Below are 19980 nucleotides of genomic sequence, written 5' to 3' on the forward strand. Positions count from 1 at the left end.
GTCTGAAAAATCAGACTATTACTTACTGGCTCTATAGCTCCTAAGTCGATTCGACAACTAATAGTCATTATTTTCCCACTTAAAGACATTTTCAAGCCCCCCCCCCCCCGCCCTTTTTTTTAAAGGGAAGTTCTAAGTTAGTATTGTCTTTCAAATGCCGTTGGAATTTAACCATTTGATCATTTAGTTTTGCCTGCAAATGGGACATAGTACCTTTAAAGAGCAATCTAACCCTGGTAATACTTTTATTCGTATGGAAAGCAGAACAATAAGATAAACAAAATGGCGAAAGTTGGAAATTAATTAGGAGAAATAATAAGAAAATTATGAATGTTTGAAAGATGAGATCACTAAGTCAATTAATGCGAATCGCAAATTGGCAGTTTTATCAATGGATTTGGACGTAATCGCTGATGACTATCCTATTTGTCGTGTAATTTCTGTGTTTCTCCTAAGTGCCTTTTCTCTTGTGGGATTTCTCTAAATATATTATGGATAACATATTATTATATGTCCTCTAAAGAGAAAAGACCCTCCTGAGTCAAATATTTTTGAGAAATTGACACTTTACTCATGTTGTGTGTTAGAGCAAATTGAAAAGTTGTCCGCATCTACATCACAGAAACATCACACAGAGACAGAGACCATTCGGCCAATTGGGAGAGCCCATACCTATGGTGATTACAACTTTCAAAAATGCATAACTTTCAGATTTTTTTTGTCCGATTTCGTTCAAACTTTCACCAGTCTACTTCTCTGATTGTTCTGCTTTCCGCTAGATAAGAGTAGTTTGCTATCACGGTTGGATTTACCTTTAAGCTTATACTATTCCGTCCGCTAACTCCAATCGGCAATAATCTACCACTACTAGGCTAAAAGATTATGCTCATAAACGACAAACACAAACCATGCACGAAAGTTACAGTTTGAAGTGACATTTATTGCAAAATGACTTTACGCATGTACGTATATTATTATTTACATAACATGGCACACAGCACACATCAATAATAAATGTATCCCGACATTTTCGACTGCTGATGAACATACGGCCATCACATAAAATATTCTGGCATTTTCCTTGCACCAACACGTTGATAACATTGACGAAAGTATCACGTATGGATGAATACAGAAATGGATAATGATTTATACACATGTATCATCATAATCGTCGTTTATTTTTAACATTTACATGCATGGACGGAATAACTGCATTGCAAAAACATCAAATAAAGTGTCATCGTTGTTGACACACAATCAATTAAAAAAAAAACGTTCTCATATTTACCCCCCCCCCTTTTCTTTCTCTCTCTCTCTCTCTCTCTTTCTCTCTCTCTCTCTCTCTCTCTCTCTCTCGCCCATTCTCACCCTTTACTGACTCAAAATCCATAATCAAATATAAAAGTAAATAAAACGTTTTTCGCATGATTAACTGCTATTGCTTCAAGATCAATTTAACTTTTGCATAGTGTTTTGATAAGGAAAAAATACTGGCCAACATTTCACTGGAATACAATTTTTGGAGTCTACAGAAAATAAAAATATGGCGGAGAATACCGTTAATGTTAAGCGAAACTGCTACAACTGCAGCTATACTATAAGATGACCGCAAATACTTTCAAGCATTCAAAGTGAGGGCCATTTCATTAACCCTTAAGATATCAAGTTCAGTTTCCGTAAGTTGCCACTGTGCTGCTCGCATATTTCAACACGAGAGAATCGCCTCAGGTTGATTTTGGGGAAAGTGTTTGAGATCGTTCTATCATTATAAAGAGTTTTTAGGACACTTAAAAAAAAAATTTAAAAAAGATTGATCATAGTAGGCTCCAGGCCCGCTTATATGCACAGCATATTCAACAAAATAGACCATTAGATAATAATAATATAATAATAATCAAAACGTCGCTTATAAAGCGTTTACCACCGAAGATGTCAATTATGATATATTAGAAGCTATCAGATACATGCAAAATGCAAAAGAAAATACCACTAAACGTCATGGTTACCTGATACAAATATATTTCAAGGAAAGTATATGTTTCCCTGAACAGGGATTGAATCAAGTGAGAAAAAAGGTAATGATAATAATGGAAAGGCCTACAGTATGGTAAATAATTTCGATATTCATTGTACAAATTATTTCATTTTTCAGTCTATTCGTTTTTACGAGAGCACTAAAAAGACACCCTCCACTCATAAAAATGAAACATGGCAATATAAAATACTATGCAGCGTTTAAGCACACACATCAAACATTTAACATAAAATTCGTTCCGATTTGTTCTTTCCATTTCGTTCCTACGATATAAATAATCTTTTAATATATTTGAATTTGTAGTAGTAACGTAAAGCCCCATGAACCATCTTATCTTAATGTTCCTAAAATACCTCTATGTTGAAACGACTTTTGTTCTATTCTTCATGGCATAATATTATAATACCTAGCAATTTTGCAGCTTGAGTCTTTCAATATTAGAACACCCTTACAAATCGATTCGTACAGTTTCAGATTCCCTGGTTGTACTTGATTAATTATGCGATATCTAGCAAGGAGCACGTGACTCTAGGGGGGGGGGGGGGGGGGGGGGGGGGGGGGTAACGGAAGGCGTCTGTTGACATGTTGCGGCTGTACTGAGGGAACGTGTCTCGGTAACGACTGCTGCTTGGCGGGAACGGTCATCAAGAAGAGAGCAGATGGCAAAGAAAAAATACAAAAGAGAAAAGAGAAAATGGCAAAAGATGGTTAATTGACAGTTAAAAGTAAACACACTATTATTTTCTAAAGCTTTTTTGAATTTCCTGGTCATTTGAGAAAACAGAATGTAAATTTGTAATATGCCCAAATGCATATGATTCACCATAATTGTAATTAACCTATTTTTGTAGTTTCATAGGAGTTCAAATTGAACATAAGGAAATAAACAATTATTTTAATCATGAGTCTGGCAACTCTATGCCCTAACCTTGCTTGATGCATAGATTTCGTATTCGATTATGTCTGTATACACATTATTACAGCTTGCTCCAATGACGCTTTAACAGGGTTTTAAGCATTTCATGAGAACACAATTACCTGGTTTTCCCTGAATTTTCAATCCTGATGATGGAGTTTCAAATTTAAGGGTCATCAAAGAAGGCACCAATTTCAATCATCTAGCAACTCAGTATTATTATGATAACAAACATAGAGAGAGTTTAAAGAGATCCGGTAACTTTGTCTCAGATTTCAAAACTAAATTTTGGATTTGCTCATGCTGCAATGATAATTATAAACCTTTAGGTCAGTTAGGAACCACATGACTTGTACAAGCCGATCGCCTGTCTGATTATGAAGATATTTATGATTGGAAATCGGATCAAAATTTTGCGGTCACTCAAACCGGTCACTCAAAGATTTTTACTTTTTTGTGGCACTTCTTGATCATTTTGAAGCGCGATTTTTTTTTCTTCAGGGCTCCAATATTACACCATAACAAAGACACTGATAACACGTAGGACCGTGCATCTCAGATTTAACATTGTTAAACGATGCCTTTAAGACGGGAGTGCACTTACTAGATGTTGGCAGGAACTGGTCGCTGGCCATATTGATCAAGACGAGGCTCCTGTGTAAAGGTGTACTGCAAATACAAAAGAAGATGTAGGTTCGTCACATGAATGAGATGTGAAACAAAAATAGGTTTTCAAATAGTTCAGTTTTACTGTTTGCACCAAATATTTTTTCAAACAATTTCTGATTGAATGAAGGTTCATCCTTTCAGAGAGAGTCAATTTTTTTGTTGTTCATACCACAAATATTTTAAGAGATATGATGAAGAAAAAACAAACATAAATATAATAATGTGCTGTATGGGCATGATTTCTCCGGGGAGAGGCTGACATTTATTATCTCTAATGTTAAGTTTCCAATTTCTTTTTATTTTATAGCGGGAAAATAATCATACTTCATTTTAGTAATTCTCGCTGTTGCTGGATTGTTTATCCATTTATGGCATCTTTTATCTGTGGTCATAATTATAGCATTGAATCCCATTTTTTTTCTAGGTGTCTTGATTACTAGATAAGAATAAAATTTGCAAACAGACCAAACGTGTTGTCAACATTTGCAGGAATATTAGTAGCTTCGAGAAGTGTTAGGGACCCCCCCTCCACCCCCCCCCCCCCCCGTACGCTTGTATATTATGATATTGTACTTACTCTCCACGAACCGCTAATGGCTGGCTTCTGGTACCTCACTGCATACCCACTAAATCTCAGTTGTCCTGTAAAAAAAGGGGGACCAACAAGAGTGTTTAAATAGGGTCTTGGTCCATTATGTAAGCAAATAATTACTTCACTTGAGACTGTAAAGCCTAAAGAATGTTCGTCATAGGTGGCTAACATACTATATGCAATAGCAGACGTAACAGTGTAGTTTGGGCTGTCAATGTTCTTTCATAACTTTTTGTTCAATGTACCCATCATTAAATTGTCTTGATTGGAAATACGATTCATAACTTCTGCATGGCGATGATATTTTATATAACGTCAAGTATAGACCTACTTGAGAGTCCCTTATTTAAATCGGGATATACATGCTATAACAGATCAATTAAAACGCCGGTAAGTGTTTTTTTTAATAGTTTTTACCTTTACGTTTTTGCATTAATCAATTTTTCAAAGAATGAAACATACAAAAGACAAATTTTGGGTTTGAGTCACTTACTATCAATCAGTTAAAAACAAATCTTACTCAATTATTTTGGGCATTCATATATCAACATTGTACACCAGTGGGTTTTTTAATCTGATGTCATATTAGCATTTTTTTTTAACGATATGGGATTCCGAATACATTGATTTTGTATTGAATCTTAATTATACTGTTTGCACAGGTATTTTATTATTTTGTTTTGGTTTAATTATGTTGCTACTGTTGTGTGGTTATGAATTAATGATGTGATTCAATAGTATAATTTTACCTTGTTGTGACACTATATTTTATTTTATCTTTCCGATTTTCTCACACCTTTCACCACATATCTTACTTACCTGTGTTTTTAATCTGTGGTAGTTCTTTGATATCTTTAGCTTTAGCCCAGTCAAGACGTAGTGATCTAAACAGAAATAAAAATAAAAGTGAAGTGGCCAACATGTTAAGATAAATTGTCACTGAAACCTGTTTTATCACTAAAATATCCCCAAAACAACTCCAAACCGACCCTTTATCGAAAGAGCAATTGCCTTTCGGGAAATGTATTGTATTGCTAGGTCTATTGTCGATCTGGTGTCGGTCTTGGCTGAGTGTATTATGCATTAAGCTAGCGATACACGAGTGGAGTTCCAATAACTCTGCATGTCCGTCAAGCTCCCACACGACAGACTTTCAAAACCCTTCTTAAAACTTACCTGTTTCGTTTGTAATTTTTGACATTACAATTCATCTATGTATTATAATTGAATATGTTACTCTAATTGATTTGTCATAAGTATTTACTACCTGTATAATCTGTATTAACTTTGCTCGCAATGAATTATCTTAGCTACATGTCTTTAGTTTAGGCTCTTTATATTTCGTTCTTAATTTGTAACTATTTAAATATGCTCGTACTTGCTTGTTTTTTTTACTTTGTAAAGCGCATAGAGAAACTTCGGTTTATTATGCGCTAAATAAATCTATCTTTATTATTATTATTATTATTATTATAATGTTGACATATATCATCTTTATTTAGAGTGATAAGGTCGACAAGTTTCATGGAAAGAATGTTTTCTTCTTTTTCTTTTTCTTCTTCTTCTTCTTCTTCTTCTTCTTCTTCTTCTTCTTCTTCTTCTTCTTCTTCTCCTTCTTCTCATTATTATTTTTCCCCCATAATGGTCTACATGTTTAAACTTTTAGAACCTATAAAATTAAACGTTGTTTTTCTTACTTGACATCGTCTTTCATCGTTTCTCGCAATAATCTTCCAGTGTCGGTGATGTTCTGCAGGTGGAAAATGGTAGGAAACAAAATATATATTCACATTCAGAAAAAGGTGTAAAATAATATTATATTTCAAAACTAACACTCATTTACCATCGACGTTGTAATTTTCATCAATATAAATTCGACAAACAAATGTGAACACAGTTTAATTGCAGTGATCACTAGAAGACTAGAAGCATAACAATGCCTATACAAATTATACTCTATCTCTCTCTCTCTCTCTCTCTCTCTCTCTCTATCTCTCTCTCTCTCTCTATATATATATATCTTCACTTTTCTCTCTCGTCTCTCTTTCAAATACTATACATTACAATTTTGGTTGATTGGATTCTGTTCTTCCCGTAAATTTCATTTGATAGCTTAAAAAATAATTGTTTCAAGCTAGTGATAGACATTGATCATCCGGCTACCAAAGTTCAAATCATTGGCAAGCGAAACTGCAACATTATGTTAACCAGTTCATTAGGAGCTAACCTCTCTCTAATAATGCGTAAAATACCATACGATCAATTAACAAAATAATTCTTCACATTCAAATTTATGTGAAGAACTGCTATAGCCTACATTCTCTGCATTTATTATCCGCGCCAAAAGTATGTCAATCTATCAATCAACTCATCGCCACAGCGCAGTATAAAGCTAGCAACGGGGCAAATAAGAGCACAAACATTGGGAAAGAACAAAATATCGATTTCAGTAAATCTCTTTGTAAATTATCTCCCCCGTTGCATAGTGTCTTGTATCCTTTCTTCTTTTGTTGTGCTAAGAAAGAGAACAAGACGTGGACAGGGGAGCGCACTGTCCCTTTTCATCTAAATAAAAGATCTATACGTAACACCTCGGTAAACTGTGAATAGATCTGGAATGTTTCAAATGGTATAAACGCTCAATATAAATCAACAAAATCAACAGTGTGAGCACTGACGGATATAGGAGCTGGACAAAACTGGCACCCCCCCCCCCTTCAAAATTGTGATTTTCAGTTTAGTTCGCGAAAGAAGTCAAGTTTATAGCTACATGTATATATCGTCTGTAGCTATATATAAGTTTAGAAATATTGTTTTCTCATCTTTCTTTTATATATGAAGACAATTCTTCGTAGATATATTGTCTAAGTCTTGTTTTTCGAAGTTATCTTGCTGAGCATAACAGTTGAATAAACACGTAATCGGACCCTGAATGTAATTGCTATAAGCCAATTCATTTAATAAATCAAGGCATAATCCAATAAAATGTTTTTAATAAATCAAATTAATTAAAAATCGACCAGTGTCGATGGAATCTATATGCATTCGCCTTTTAAACGCAATCAATCAACCAATCAATCAATCTCGCTTCATTATGTAGGCCTGTAAGGCTGTAACATAATATGATGCAGGTGTTAACTCTAATCTGCAGAGCTTTTTGAAAACGCGCCAAGTCATATTTAGTTTGTATGTTCTATCGTCTGGTGTCTCTGCGTTCGGTCGGCGGTTGATATGGTAACGGGTAATGCCCCACACGCAGGAATGTGGTTTGAATGTTGATATGGCATGCGATTGGGATTCGATTCTGTATGGAAATATGAATGGATGAATTTTGCAATCATTCTTCCCAACTGCAGACCCATATTCTACTATTTCAATTTAACTTCTAACTTAGTCTCTTCAATTATCCCTTAATTTTTGTCTTCTCTCTTGAATACTTCATCCTTCTCTCGTAATTTTTACTTCTACAGTCCACCAAAGGCTTTTTTTTGTATTTATGCCTTCCAAATCATAGTTTTTATTAGTCGTGCGTGGATTCACATACATGTACATCACCTCCATATAAACATAATTTATGCAATTCATACAGAACCCGAATTGCCTTTTCCAACTGCCATCCAATATTCCATTCTACTATTGAATGCCATAATATTCTTCGATTCTTTTTTTTTCTGTATTCAAATAACGTGTTTTCAATTATGTCTCCCTCGCCAACATTAATGATGCATGGGCCTATCTTTTCATCGTTCCCAGCATATTCTGCAAATGAACTACAAAATAAACAGACCCCGTCTCCCAATTCTCTCTCTCTCTCCCTCTCTCTCTCTCTCCCTCTCTCTCTCTCTTTCTTTCTATCCACAGAAACTGTAATATAAGCGCTTGTATACATGAAGCAGGTGACTCTACGGAAATACATCCGTGTTTCGAATGACCTATTAATCAAGCTAATGATCATTAAGCATTCTGTATGGAAGATATTATACGATCCGGCGTACAGCACATGCAGATGATTCTATAGTTCAGATAACTTCAATGTTTCATTACGAGTGTTTTTCCCGCAGCTAAAAAAAATGACAACAAAGACCAAAAAAAAAATGCTGAGCGTCGTTTTCATCAGCGACATAAAATGGCGACTCTGCAATAAAAGCTTTGGTGAGATGTAGTTTATAAATAATTAATAATTTCATTTGATGACCTTTGCAAAACACAAATAGCTGATCATTTTCCCCTGCATTGTATACGTTACCATGGTGACTTTACGTTATCGATTTCAAAATCAGTATAAAATTATAGTCAATGTTTGAATTTGTCTCTATGCTCGCATGGGGAAAATGTGTAACAAACAAAACGTTTCTTTCTTTATATGATTGTAATAATTTTAATCAATACACAAATAAACTGTCTCACACTTTTTAAATGTTCTAAATTTAGATCTTACATTCCAAATGCACTGAAAAGCGCAAAAATGTTCAGAATTAAACACTGGCTTAATTAACAGATGTTTACAAAACTTAACTGGGGTAGTGGGGGGAGGGGGGGGGGCAAAATATGCTATCAAAATAATTTCAATTTCCGCTTTGAAAAATATGATATGTAATACCCAGTTCTCTCTCCGTCTCTCTTCTCTCTCTCTCTCTCTCTCTCTCTCTCTCTCTCTCTCTCTCTCTCTCATCAATGTAGGGGGTAATGTCTTGCTCAAGTTCACGAATTGCAACTTACATTCTTCGTCAAGGGTTTTGTCGATTTCATATCGTGTTTATTTAAGTTGTGGCTTCGCGTGGGTCCGTGAATTGCGGTCTACTAAATAACACTTTCAAAATGTATTACGAGTGTTTTTGTTAATAACAATTGCATATTGGGCTGATTCTTTTTAATACGGATGATCATTATCTAAAAAGCAAAACACTTCGCTATTCATCGTGCTTATTGAACAGAATTCATCATGCGGATTTTAACAATGTCTCGGGAATATATGGTCGATTTGAAATGATTTATTATTGAATTAATGTTTGTTTTGTGATCGTGGTTATTGTGATTGATCAAAACGGTGGGAGGCAGTGTTTGTGTGTTGAGATCAAAGGTGGGGGTCGGGGGGGGGGGGGTGGTCTGAGAAAGGAGAGACTGTTCTTAGAGGCAGGGTGCATTATAGCCAGGAACAACTTCCCAAAATGATTTGGGAATAAACTCTTTTTTTTTAAGCAGTCCCCCCCCCCCATATACTACATGTATTTGTACATGTACCATTGTTCATTGTTTATAAGTTATGTTCGTGAATGCTTGCTATGAGTCATTGTTCGTGAAGCAAGACTTCCCGGCTTCATACGTGCATTATTCGATGATGGTGCTCACATTTGGTCACTACATTAGGTAAATACATTTACACGATATATTTATTTATTTTTATTTTATTTATTTATTTATTTTTTATTTTTATTTATTTATTTATTTATTTTTTTATTTATTTATTTATTATTATTATTTTTTTTTATTTTTTTATTTTTTTTTATTTATTTATTTTTTTTTTTGGGGGGGGGGGGGGTGTTCTGCAGGAATAATTTCGAGAAGACTTACCGCTCCGTTGTAGGTGTTTGCTGGTGGCTGGAAATAAGTGGCAGTGGCGTTCTGAAAGTCAGCTATATAAAGAAGAAAAAGGAAGGGGGTATATTAATCATATTGCTGGACAACTACACATCAATAGAGACGTCTCCCTATTTCTAGCATGATATTGGGGGAGGGGGAGGGTTGTGTCCTGACGATTCTAGCCCCATCTACATTACTTACCTTTTTATATTTTAATGTTGATGTTTGTTAACTGATGTAGATTTTCATTGTTCTTTTATGCTTATGTATCTGTTTTTCATTTGCTCTATGTGTCAAATGTGTACAATGTAATCTGTTACCTTGTATATTGTTCTGGTTTTTAATGTGGAAAATAAATTAAATGAAAAAAATATGAAATGAAATAAAGCCACCATGTTTGCCTTTGGATTTAAACGAAATGAATGTACCAAATAGCAATAATAATCATTAATACTCATATTGTCTAAGATGACTCTTATACAAGATTTGTGAATTATTACGTGTAAACTTCTTCAAATTACCGTTTTTAATCAACCGTCCAGACCATATAAAGTCAGGGTAAATAATATTCCTAAGATTTGTATAATGTTCAATTACAGCTTCATTATTTTATGTATGAATACCCCCCCCCCCCCCCCAACTTGTTGAATGAACAAAGATGGTGTATATCAATACAAACAAATTGGTGGAATACGATTTGGGAAAACAAAATAAATGGCAATTGCGTTACTCACTCATCGAAGATTTCTCGGGTTTACATGCAGTTAACGATTTATAAAAGACGCCGCAAACATCAATACAAACATAGAATTTGAAAACAGTTTGGTGAAGGGAAGAAAAAATATGACTAAGAATTTTTAGCCGCGTGGAATGTAGAGAAAGCAAATAATTTTCAGTCTATAGTTTATCCTTTCCCAACAGTGTGATACAATCACCTCTATCTCGTTAAGAAAATTAAGAAGTAGAAATAGTCTTATAGTTTTAGTAAATGTCTTTATAAAGTTAAAATGAACTTAACGTACATACGACCAGTATAAAACTTTTTTGTTGTAATATACCCATAATAATTGAATATAAAAAGATATCAAACTAAATATAGAGAAGGTGATTGAATGAGATCTTACCTGGTCCTACACCAGTGGTAGTCCTGCAATGTTCGTCCGGCAGTCTATGGGCAGCTGTGTCCATGTCCATACGCCTAAAGGTTGGTAGGGAGGGGTGGTATAAACCCTCCTTGACCGCCGCCAACTGGGCCCTCCTAAAAGTAGGGTATTGCGGGACATAATATGGTACTTCTACCGTCGGCATTTTCAGATATTAACTATTGAAATATTTAAGAAACACTTTGATATTATATAGCGAAGCAAGATCCTCTTTTGCTGCTGAATATTGGAGATGATGAGTATGGGAATCGTGTTCGAACTTTGTACTGGCCACTCAAGCTATAAAAAGATAAGACGCTGGAGATGTTGTTTGTGTTAAACACAGTTCACTTGTTGCCGGTGCGCTAAGGAGTGACTACGCATGGTAATCCCTATTGTAATCAAGTTTGATTGTTACGTGCGCATCCAGGGAAGACCGTCCCCCTAGCAACGCGTATAATGATGGTTCCAAGGACGCATGCGCAGTTTACGTAATTGCTTTATTATTACTGTAGGAACGTTAATGAATAATTCATCGATGTGCGGGGCTGGCTCGTACTAGGAGGCGGCAGAAAATTAATCAAGTAATGGATGATGAAAAAAGAATAGCTTTTAGATGATTAATGTCAATTCTTACCACATGTGTAAATTCATAGGCCTGTGCAATAAATTTATGGCGTTAATTTGATATATTAAAAGGGTTTAACAAATTAATGTGTTCGCCTTTTTTCGATACATAAAAAGTAAGCAAAAACATATTTCCTTTGGTCAAATATATCTCCCTCCCCCCAACAACAAAAAGTATCATCCCTATTTCCACACAAAAAATAGGCTTTCTGTATATTTACAAAATAGATCATTGAAGCTGATGAATTGATGATTAACATACAGTAACAGATGTTAATTCTACATTTATCTTGGTTAGAAAACGAATTACAATCTTTTCCACACTATTTATTACATTGGTCCCAATATTGATATTTGCAGGGGATATTTCTTACTCAATTCGTTTTCATACCGCCAGTACTTATCATCATCATCATCTTCTTCATCCCGTGTGTCGATCCCTCTCTGTAGGTCGGGTCTCTTCGTTACCGCGGCTCTCCACATCTCATCCAGTCTGTATCCGTTTCCGAATCAATTTATCTACAATCTCCCAACCTCTCCCTAGCTGCGTCTTCCTTTCTTTCTCCTTCCTTTCTAGTGTATCTCTGCTGTCCAGCTCATCTTCATCCTTTCTCTTCACCTGTCCATACTATCTCATTCTGCTCTCTCTCTCTCTCTCTCTCTCTCTCTCTCTCTCTCTCTCTCTCTAAATCTTCTCCCTTACTCCTTTTCACTTTCAATTCCTATCGTACCCATACAGAAGGAGTAGGGATAAATCCAGTATTATCCTATAAAAATGCAGTCTAATGTTTCCACATTATACCCTTCACCTATATCTTACCATTATGTTGTTCATGTTGCTACTATGTTGTAGTTCTCTTTTTTCTCTTTCTCCAAGCTCTCTATCCTCTTCTCCTCCTTGCCTATCCATTTCTTCCCTTCTTTCTTTCTTTCTTCTATCTATATTATAATGTATATTATGCATTTGTGTATTCAGGCGTACCCATTACAAGCTTTGCTTATCGGGATTCGCGCCTCCTTCCTTGTAATACATTCAAGTTCTTTAATTATATTTATGTTCCTACGTATAAATGTATTGTTTAAACAGATGTTAAATATGTTGTCAAATTGAATGGAAGAAACTAAATGTTTATTTGAATTGAAATTAAAATTCGAATTGAATCATATCCCGTATCGCCTCCTCTGTTTGTTTGTGTTTTTTTTTACCCCTCTCACACCTCCCAGACATCTCGGTCCGAATTCACAAAGGAGGTTTGTCGACAAACCTTTTTTTGTTTCGTCAAACCTCCTTTTGTTTTTTACAAACCAGGTTTGTAAAAACCGCGTCAAAACGCGTCATATGACGTACGAAAACCTGGTTTGTCGACAAACCTTCCTTTGTGAATTTGGGCCCTCATCTCTGCAGCTTCCAGCTGTTTCACGTGGTCTTCCTTTTACTGCCCAGGGCCCGTGTTTTATACAACTTGTTATCGATAACAAACGCTAAATTTCTATGACAAATTTGTCCTCGGCCAATCAAAGGCCATGATTTCAGTAGCTTATAACATTTATAGTGGCTTGTTATTGAAAACAATTTTCATGAAATAGGTCTTTCCCCCATAGACTATAATAATAGTAATAATAATCCATTTTTATAGAGCGCATAACACATTTCAAAGTATGTCTCTACGCGCTTAGAAAGAAAAGCAAAGAGAAAATAGGAAACTAAGTTCCTTTTACAAGAAATTGAAATAAATACGTTTTCAGGGTGGACTTCAACTTATCTATTGTGTCAGTGTTTCTAAGTGAGTCGAGGTGGGTATTCCCTAAAACTGGGGCAGCATGGGCAAATGAACGTTCACCATATGTGTTTGTCAAAATAGGAGGAACAAAAAATACATTCCTTTTACATGATCGAAGATTTTTTACTGGTTTATATACAGTGAGTAATAAGAGGGAGCAAATTCATAAAACATTCATAAGCTTACAGCGATAACTATAATGTTACCGCGCGGACCATCGTTTTGAGCTTTCGGTCTTTTTGGAATCATTTTATTGCCGTTTAAAAATAATGCACTGTATATATCCTCTAAATAAGAACGAAAGGACTAGCACTAGTAACATACCGAGTTTATGCACAACTGTTTTTAAGCAGATGAATTTTAGTGTGCAGTGCAGTCTTTACACCAGCTTTTTTTCTTCTCATAACGACGTAAAGTTAATGTAAACTTTCGAATGAGCTCGTTTTTCCAACTTTGTTTCGATGGAAGTAAAAAAGCAATATCAGCAATGGAATACTGTTTGGGGAGGGGGGATGAGGCATCTCATTCCATGTGAGAGAAAATTTAAACTTAGTACACAGTTGAATCACATCTACGAAGTAGTCGACTTTGACAAAATACAGGTGCTCTCATCTTGGATTGTAACTATTGTTCTTCCTGTCCCCATTCATCTCTCTCTCTCTCTCTCTCTCTCTCTCTCTCTCTCTCTTTTTCTCGCTCTCCCATCCTCCTCCTCTCTCTCCTCCTCATCATATGAAAAATATGTTACTAGCGACGTAAAGTTAATGTAATTTTTCGAATGAGCTCGTTCCTCCAACTTTGTTTCGATGGAAGTAAAAAAAAAAAGCAATATCAGCTATGGATATTGTTTGGGGAGGGGGGATGAGGCATCTCATTCCATGTGAGAGAAAATTTAAACTTAGTACACAGTTGAATCATATCTACGAAGTAGTCGACTTTGACAAAAAAACAGGTGTTCTCATCTTTGATTGTAACTATTGTTCTTCCTGTCCCCATTCATCTCTCTCTCTCTCTCTCTCTCTCTCTCTCTCTCGCTCTCTCATCCTCCTCCTCCTTCTCCTCATCATAGGAAAAGGCGATTTACAGTTAACTACATTATTCATAAGTCGTGAAATATTGATTTTTCCCCTATTTATGTTTCTTGAGAATGCGACATAGTACTAAAGCTTACATCTACCAGTATTCAACAAAGGCCCTAATTCAACCAGTCCACCTTCCATCCATTCTTGAGTTACGAAAAACGCAAAAACATCAAATTTACAAGGGGTATGAGTTGTTCAGTTGTCAACTGTAAATAAGTACAAAGTGCCACTACTCCCTCTCCAGCAAGCATTTCCATTCTTTGGGCAGCCTACATGCCACCTTCTTGCACACACGCATATTCAGAACATACTGAAAACCGTAGCATTAAGATCAATTTTAAGCTGTAGATTATTGCATTAAATGAAACAAAAATGGAATACATTAAATGCAATAGCACGTACTTTGACACTAATATCGAACAGAATAATATTATAGCAATCAACATGTGTTCATTTTAGTTTTCTATATTTATTTTCTAACTACATTGTATGTAGACAGTAAAAAAAAGAAACAAAGAGTTGATTTTTAACAAGAAATTACTTTGCATAATAAATTCTAATACGTAAATCATAATGACAATTCCCAGGAAAAGACAAGAAACACATCTAATAGACATATTCATAATAGTTTAAAATAATATTCATGTACACACTGTAGTTCATACTAGTGTAGGTAATGGTCATCAAATTACATGATGAATATATCCGTGGTAATTAGCTTTTTACAAGATCTAAAATCTTGATTCAGCAGTGAGATGTACATTTTTGTATGGTCATGAACAAAGACATTAATACATTGGATGTTCGTGAGGATGTGGGGATGTTTGTTTAAAAAAAAATATTTGACATGTTTTCAACAAACCAAGGCATGTAAACTGCACTGTATTGACGTCTGAGATATACTTTTTTTTGTACCTCAAAATCATTTCAAATCATTTGAATGACACTTCTAAATATAATCATACTAAGTGATTTAAAAAAAAAGGTGAACAATGGGAATCGAGAGGCATCCACTCAAATGTTTCCTTAAAGCGGGACTGCACTACTTGTTTCTACTTGCGCCCTCTATACAGCCAACAATGCCTAGTGGTACCGTACCCGTTAGTCCCCCATTGTCCCCTTATTCATATGTTAATAGAGAGCTGGTTTGATGAGATAACCACCTGCCACAGTGACCATGCAGGGAGGTCTAATCCCTCCTGGCCAAACTAGTGCAGATAGGCTTTAAAATGAAGAAACTATTTGATTTATGGTAAACAAGGGAGAATCCTCCCAACAATGGGTGGGGGGGGGGGGTATCTACTGTATACAATTTATAAAAAATGAATTTACAAGAAAAAGAAGTAACCCTTCACCAGTTTGAGTCGAAGGTAAAAAAGAAGCTTCCCAAACAGTATAATTATGTACATGTATAGAGGTGGTTAAACAGATATTTTCTCTATCAGCCAAATAATAATAATAATAATAATAATACTCAGTTTTTATATAGCGCTTATTACAATCACTAAGCGCTTCCAAACTTGGAGATTATTACCCCAGCTTTAGCTGTGCTGCCATTACGGCGCTCTAGCATTTCAAAAAATTAATTCCTGCCAGGTACCCATTTACATCACCTGGGTTGAGTGTGGCAAATGTAGATCAATGTCTTAGAAATCCCTTACAAGAGAAATATAAAGAGTATAATATATATATGGAAAGTGTAATAGATTTTAAAAAATGTTGCACGTACTGCCCCCCCCCCCCCCCCCCCAATCCCACATACAAAGCATAAGGTGTAAATAAATAAATTTTCTCTTACACACTAATATTGAATGGCAATCACACTATATGCACTACAATGTATATTAGTCCAGGCTAGAGAGCAAGGAACCTTGTTTTGTTATATATACAATGTTTTTTGATGGTTTCTTGTCAATTCGAGGGTGCTGATTCCAAATCCGATGAGTGCCAGACGCGAAACCTTGAGCATTTCTCGTAAACGGCGAAAATTCAAAATGGCCGCCAAAATGGCCGCCAAATCATGAAAACGCTTATTCTTTGGCCAGGTTATTTTTTTTTTTTTGGCCAGGTTATTTTTTGTTTTTTATTTTTTGGTTATTTTTTGGCTTATTCTTTGGCCAGGTTATTTTTTGTTTTCTTGTCAATTTGAGGGTGCTGAATCCAAATCGGATGAGTGCCAGATGCGAAACCTTATGCATTTCTCGTAAACGGCAAAAATTCAAAATGGCCGTCAAAATAGCCGCCAAATCATGAAAAGGCTTATTCTTTTCTAATGTTTGGCCATTTAACAGGTTATTTGATGTTTTCTTGTCAATATGAGGGTGCTGAATCCAAATCCGATGAGTGCCAGACGCGAAACCTTATGCATTTCTCGTAAACGGCGAAAATTCGAAATGGCCGCCAAAATGGCCGCCAAATCATGAAAAGGCTTATTCTTTTCAAATGTTTGGCCATTTAACAGGTTATTTGATGTTTTCTTGTCAATATGAGGGTGCTGAATCCAAATCCGATGAGTGCCAGACGCGAAACCTTGAGCATTTCTCGTAAACGGCGAAAATTCAAAATGGCCGTCAAAATGGCCGCCAAATCATGAAAAGGCTTATTCTTTGCAAATGTTTGGCCATTTAACAGGTTATTTTATGTTTTCTTGTCAATATGAGGGTGCTGAATCCAAATCCGATGAGTGCCAGACGCGAAACCTTGAGCATTTTTCACAAAATGCGAAAATTCAATTTGGCCGCTTTGCTGGAGTTCCAAAACTTCTGCCTGATGGGAAGAGGTTCCCCCAGAGTTTCAGGGTGCTTCGATTTGTCATTGAGGAAATATTGAGATAAGTACTGGAAGACCACCACCTCACTGACTTTGACGAGTTGTTTGAAATAGCCAGCAGTCAAGACAGTCAAACTACTAAATTGTGGATGAACTGTCTTGTAACGCCCATTATCATCTGTAGGGATTTTTTTAGAGCTGGAAGGGAGGGTGACTGGTCTCTCCATCTGCAAGCTGTCAAGGAAATATTGCTCTATTTCTTCGCTTCAGGGCATACAAATTTTGCACGCTATGGGCTGTATTATCTCCTTTCCATGCAAAGTCTAGCTGCCACCAGCATTACTCAAGCAGTTCTCAGATAGAGAACATGTGATGCACCATCTGGTCCGATATGTACATTGAAACAGCGTACATGCGCTATGGAAAGGGACCTTCCACTTTGAATGACTCTACCCTTGCTCTCTGGGTTTTGTCTCTCAGCCTCTTTGGACAACTGAAGAATGACTTGGAAGCCATGCAAGAAGGGGAAGATCAGAAAGTTGTCACTTGTCACCTTAAGGAGAGAGTACATGTACGTCTCAACAGAATCAAATCAGATGTGGCTGACAGAAAGAGAATTCGTGAGGCGCTATCGACTTGTTTAGACGCATTTAACAGTGAGAAGCACCCTCCTTCAAGCCTGGTGAACATCTACACTGCAAAAGTTGTGGATGATTCAGCAGTAAATGCCGATGATCCAATCAAGATTGGATCTGATCAGATGAACGAAAACGAAAGAAAGTTGCTGAAGGGGTTCCATGGCACAATTAAGAAGAAAGTCAAAGGAATGGCAAAGGCTTCTGATATATGTCGTCAAGAGGTGAGGTATCTACAGTTGCCAATACAGGGATGATCTACGACCAAGTAATCGAGATCATGGCTACATCAAGGGAAGCAATTTTAACCAAAACCTTCTTCTATTATGAATTGGCTCCCTATCCACCCGCACTGTTCGACAAGAATGGTGATGCACGTTCCACAAGTAAGTCCGTCTTGAATTCAAGGAGCAAAGTTGAGATAGTCAACAAAATGCACAGGTGCCAGATGTTATATCAGGCTTGATGGATGTGCTCTTCTTTGGATTGTTCCGTGTCCTGCTTCTCCTGCAAAGGTGTGTACTTTTGTAGATGTTGCTGTTGCAACATTCATGAAATATGCAGACAGGTGACCAGTTATTCATGTGGTTTTAGACAGTATGAGAGCAGCGTCAAGTCCGTTTTTTTACGAACAGCACGTGCAAAAGGTTGCAGCCGTGTAAAATAGCTGAGTATCCTCTGCCAAAACATAAAGTCATCCTAAATGTTTCTGCAAACAATCAACAAGTCATCAAGGTGATCGTACATCAGTTGTTTTCCATGCGAGCACAAGAGGGCAAACGACTGATCGTAACTGGACCCGATCCGCATCCAATATTTATTGTTGTTGGGGCACTGAAGAAGAAGCAGATGTAATAATGGCCTACCACATGATAAAGGAGGCTGAGAATGGTCACTCACCTATCAAAGTTCTGTGCGATGATACAGATTTTCTGTTCATTCTGGCACACCATCTACATTTTCAAACTAATGGCATACCACACACAACAAAGGTGGTAATGGAATCAACATCTCACACTCGAGCAGTCATAGATATCAATGAGGTTCTCAAGAAACACAAGAAAATCATGCCCTATCTACTTTGAGCCCATACATAAGTTATAAGTGACACCACTTCCTGTTTAATACAGAGTAGGAAAGGCTTCTGTACTGAAGAATTTAGAGCCATAGCTATCCTGATTCTCTATACCCCTTGGGAATACTGAAACCCTTCTCAATGAAGTAATCGAATCCTGCTTGACATACGGGGCATCCATGTAAGGAGAAGAACCAAATGATTCTCTTGACACAATGCGAAGGATCATTTTTCGCAAGGAAGGCTGGTGGCAAGCGCCTAGCCCCTTTCAAATTGATGAGTCTTCCATCAACTATGGCCGCTTTTCGGCCAGATTACCATCGTGCCTATTATCAAGTGACGTTGTGTGTGGCTGCTGGCAAGCCAGTACCCCCAGCCCTATACCAGCCTAGAATAAGACCCATTGAAGAATGGATGGAGGAAGAAGTCTTCTACGATTCAACCTGTATATTTTGAAAATGATCAGCCAGTCGCACCGGAATAGTCCTCAACATTAAGTGTGGGTGTAGGAGCGACTGCAGAACAGCCCAGTGCATCTGCAAGGAATCTTCACTGGCATGCTCGGAATTCTGCCGCTGTATAAAGGGCGATGTCCATTGCCAAAATCCAATGAATAAGGCATCAGAAGAGAGTGACAGTGACAGTGACATTAGCGGTTGTGAAGACTAGTGCGTTATTAAAGAGGTGTTAAGACTTAAAACTTAAAAGACTTCAATAATGGTAAATGATTGTCTATAATGGACAAGGATATGGTTTACAATGAATATCTGTATCATATATTCATGTTTTCATTATTTTATTCATATATAACCTTCCCATTGCACAAAGTTTTCTAGCTAGCCTGTTGGGTTCGCTGTAACGGTATCCACTGCAAAAATGCAGGTGTTAGAGCAGTACAACTTATGTATTGGACCACACGGATAGATACAATTTGCTGTTATTATCACTCGCGTATTCCAGTATACTGTAGTTGAACCACTGGATTTCTGTCTTTAGCTAAATCAAAATTGTTGACCCTTGAATAAAAAACCATCCGATGCTCACAATGGTAAAGCTACCCATATTAAGACTAAC

At 36.5% G+C, this 19980-nt stretch overlaps 1 protein-coding gene across 1 annotated transcript; it reads right to left on the reverse strand.

Moving 5' to 3' along the window:
• Positions 1–919: 919 nt before the first annotated feature.
• On the reverse strand, positions 920–11307 carry LOC115918370 (testis, prostate and placenta-expressed protein-like). Its single transcript, XM_030975518.1, has 7 exons — positions 10920–11307; positions 9787–9848; positions 5913–5965; positions 5035–5099; positions 4201–4265; positions 3559–3623; positions 920–2662 (listed from the first exon to the last, which is right to left on the reverse strand). Exons 1-7 carry the CDS (start codon positions 11101–11103, stop codon positions 2536–2538), a joined length of 621 nt encoding a protein of 206 aa, XP_030831378.1. The 5' UTR covers positions 11104–11307; the 3' UTR covers positions 920–2535.
• Positions 11308–19980: the final 8673 nt, after the last annotated feature.

This window comes from Strongylocentrotus purpuratus, unplaced genomic scaffold (assembly GCF_000002235.5).
Source record: "Strongylocentrotus purpuratus isolate Spur 01 unplaced genomic scaffold, Spur_5.0 spur5_scaffold_8, whole genome shotgun sequence".
NCBI lineage: Eukaryota > Metazoa > Echinodermata > Echinoidea > Camarodonta > Strongylocentrotidae > Strongylocentrotus > Strongylocentrotus purpuratus.

What these genes read in the sequence shown, in the direction of transcription:
- LOC115918370 (XM_030975518.1), bottom strand. Translation starts at nt 11,103, where the DNA reads ATGCCGACGGTAGAAGTACCATATTATGTCCCGCAATACCCTACTTTT. An exon ending in TACCACTGGTGTAGGACCAG is followed by an intron (nt 9,849 to 10,919) that starts GTAAGATCTCAT and finishes TTCTTTATATAG; the next exon opens with CTGACTTTCAGAACGCCACT. An exon ending in ACCACAGATTAAAAACACAG is followed by an intron (nt 4,266 to 5,034) that starts GTAAGTAAGATA and finishes CTTTTTTTACAG; the next exon opens with GACAACTGAGATTTAGTGGG.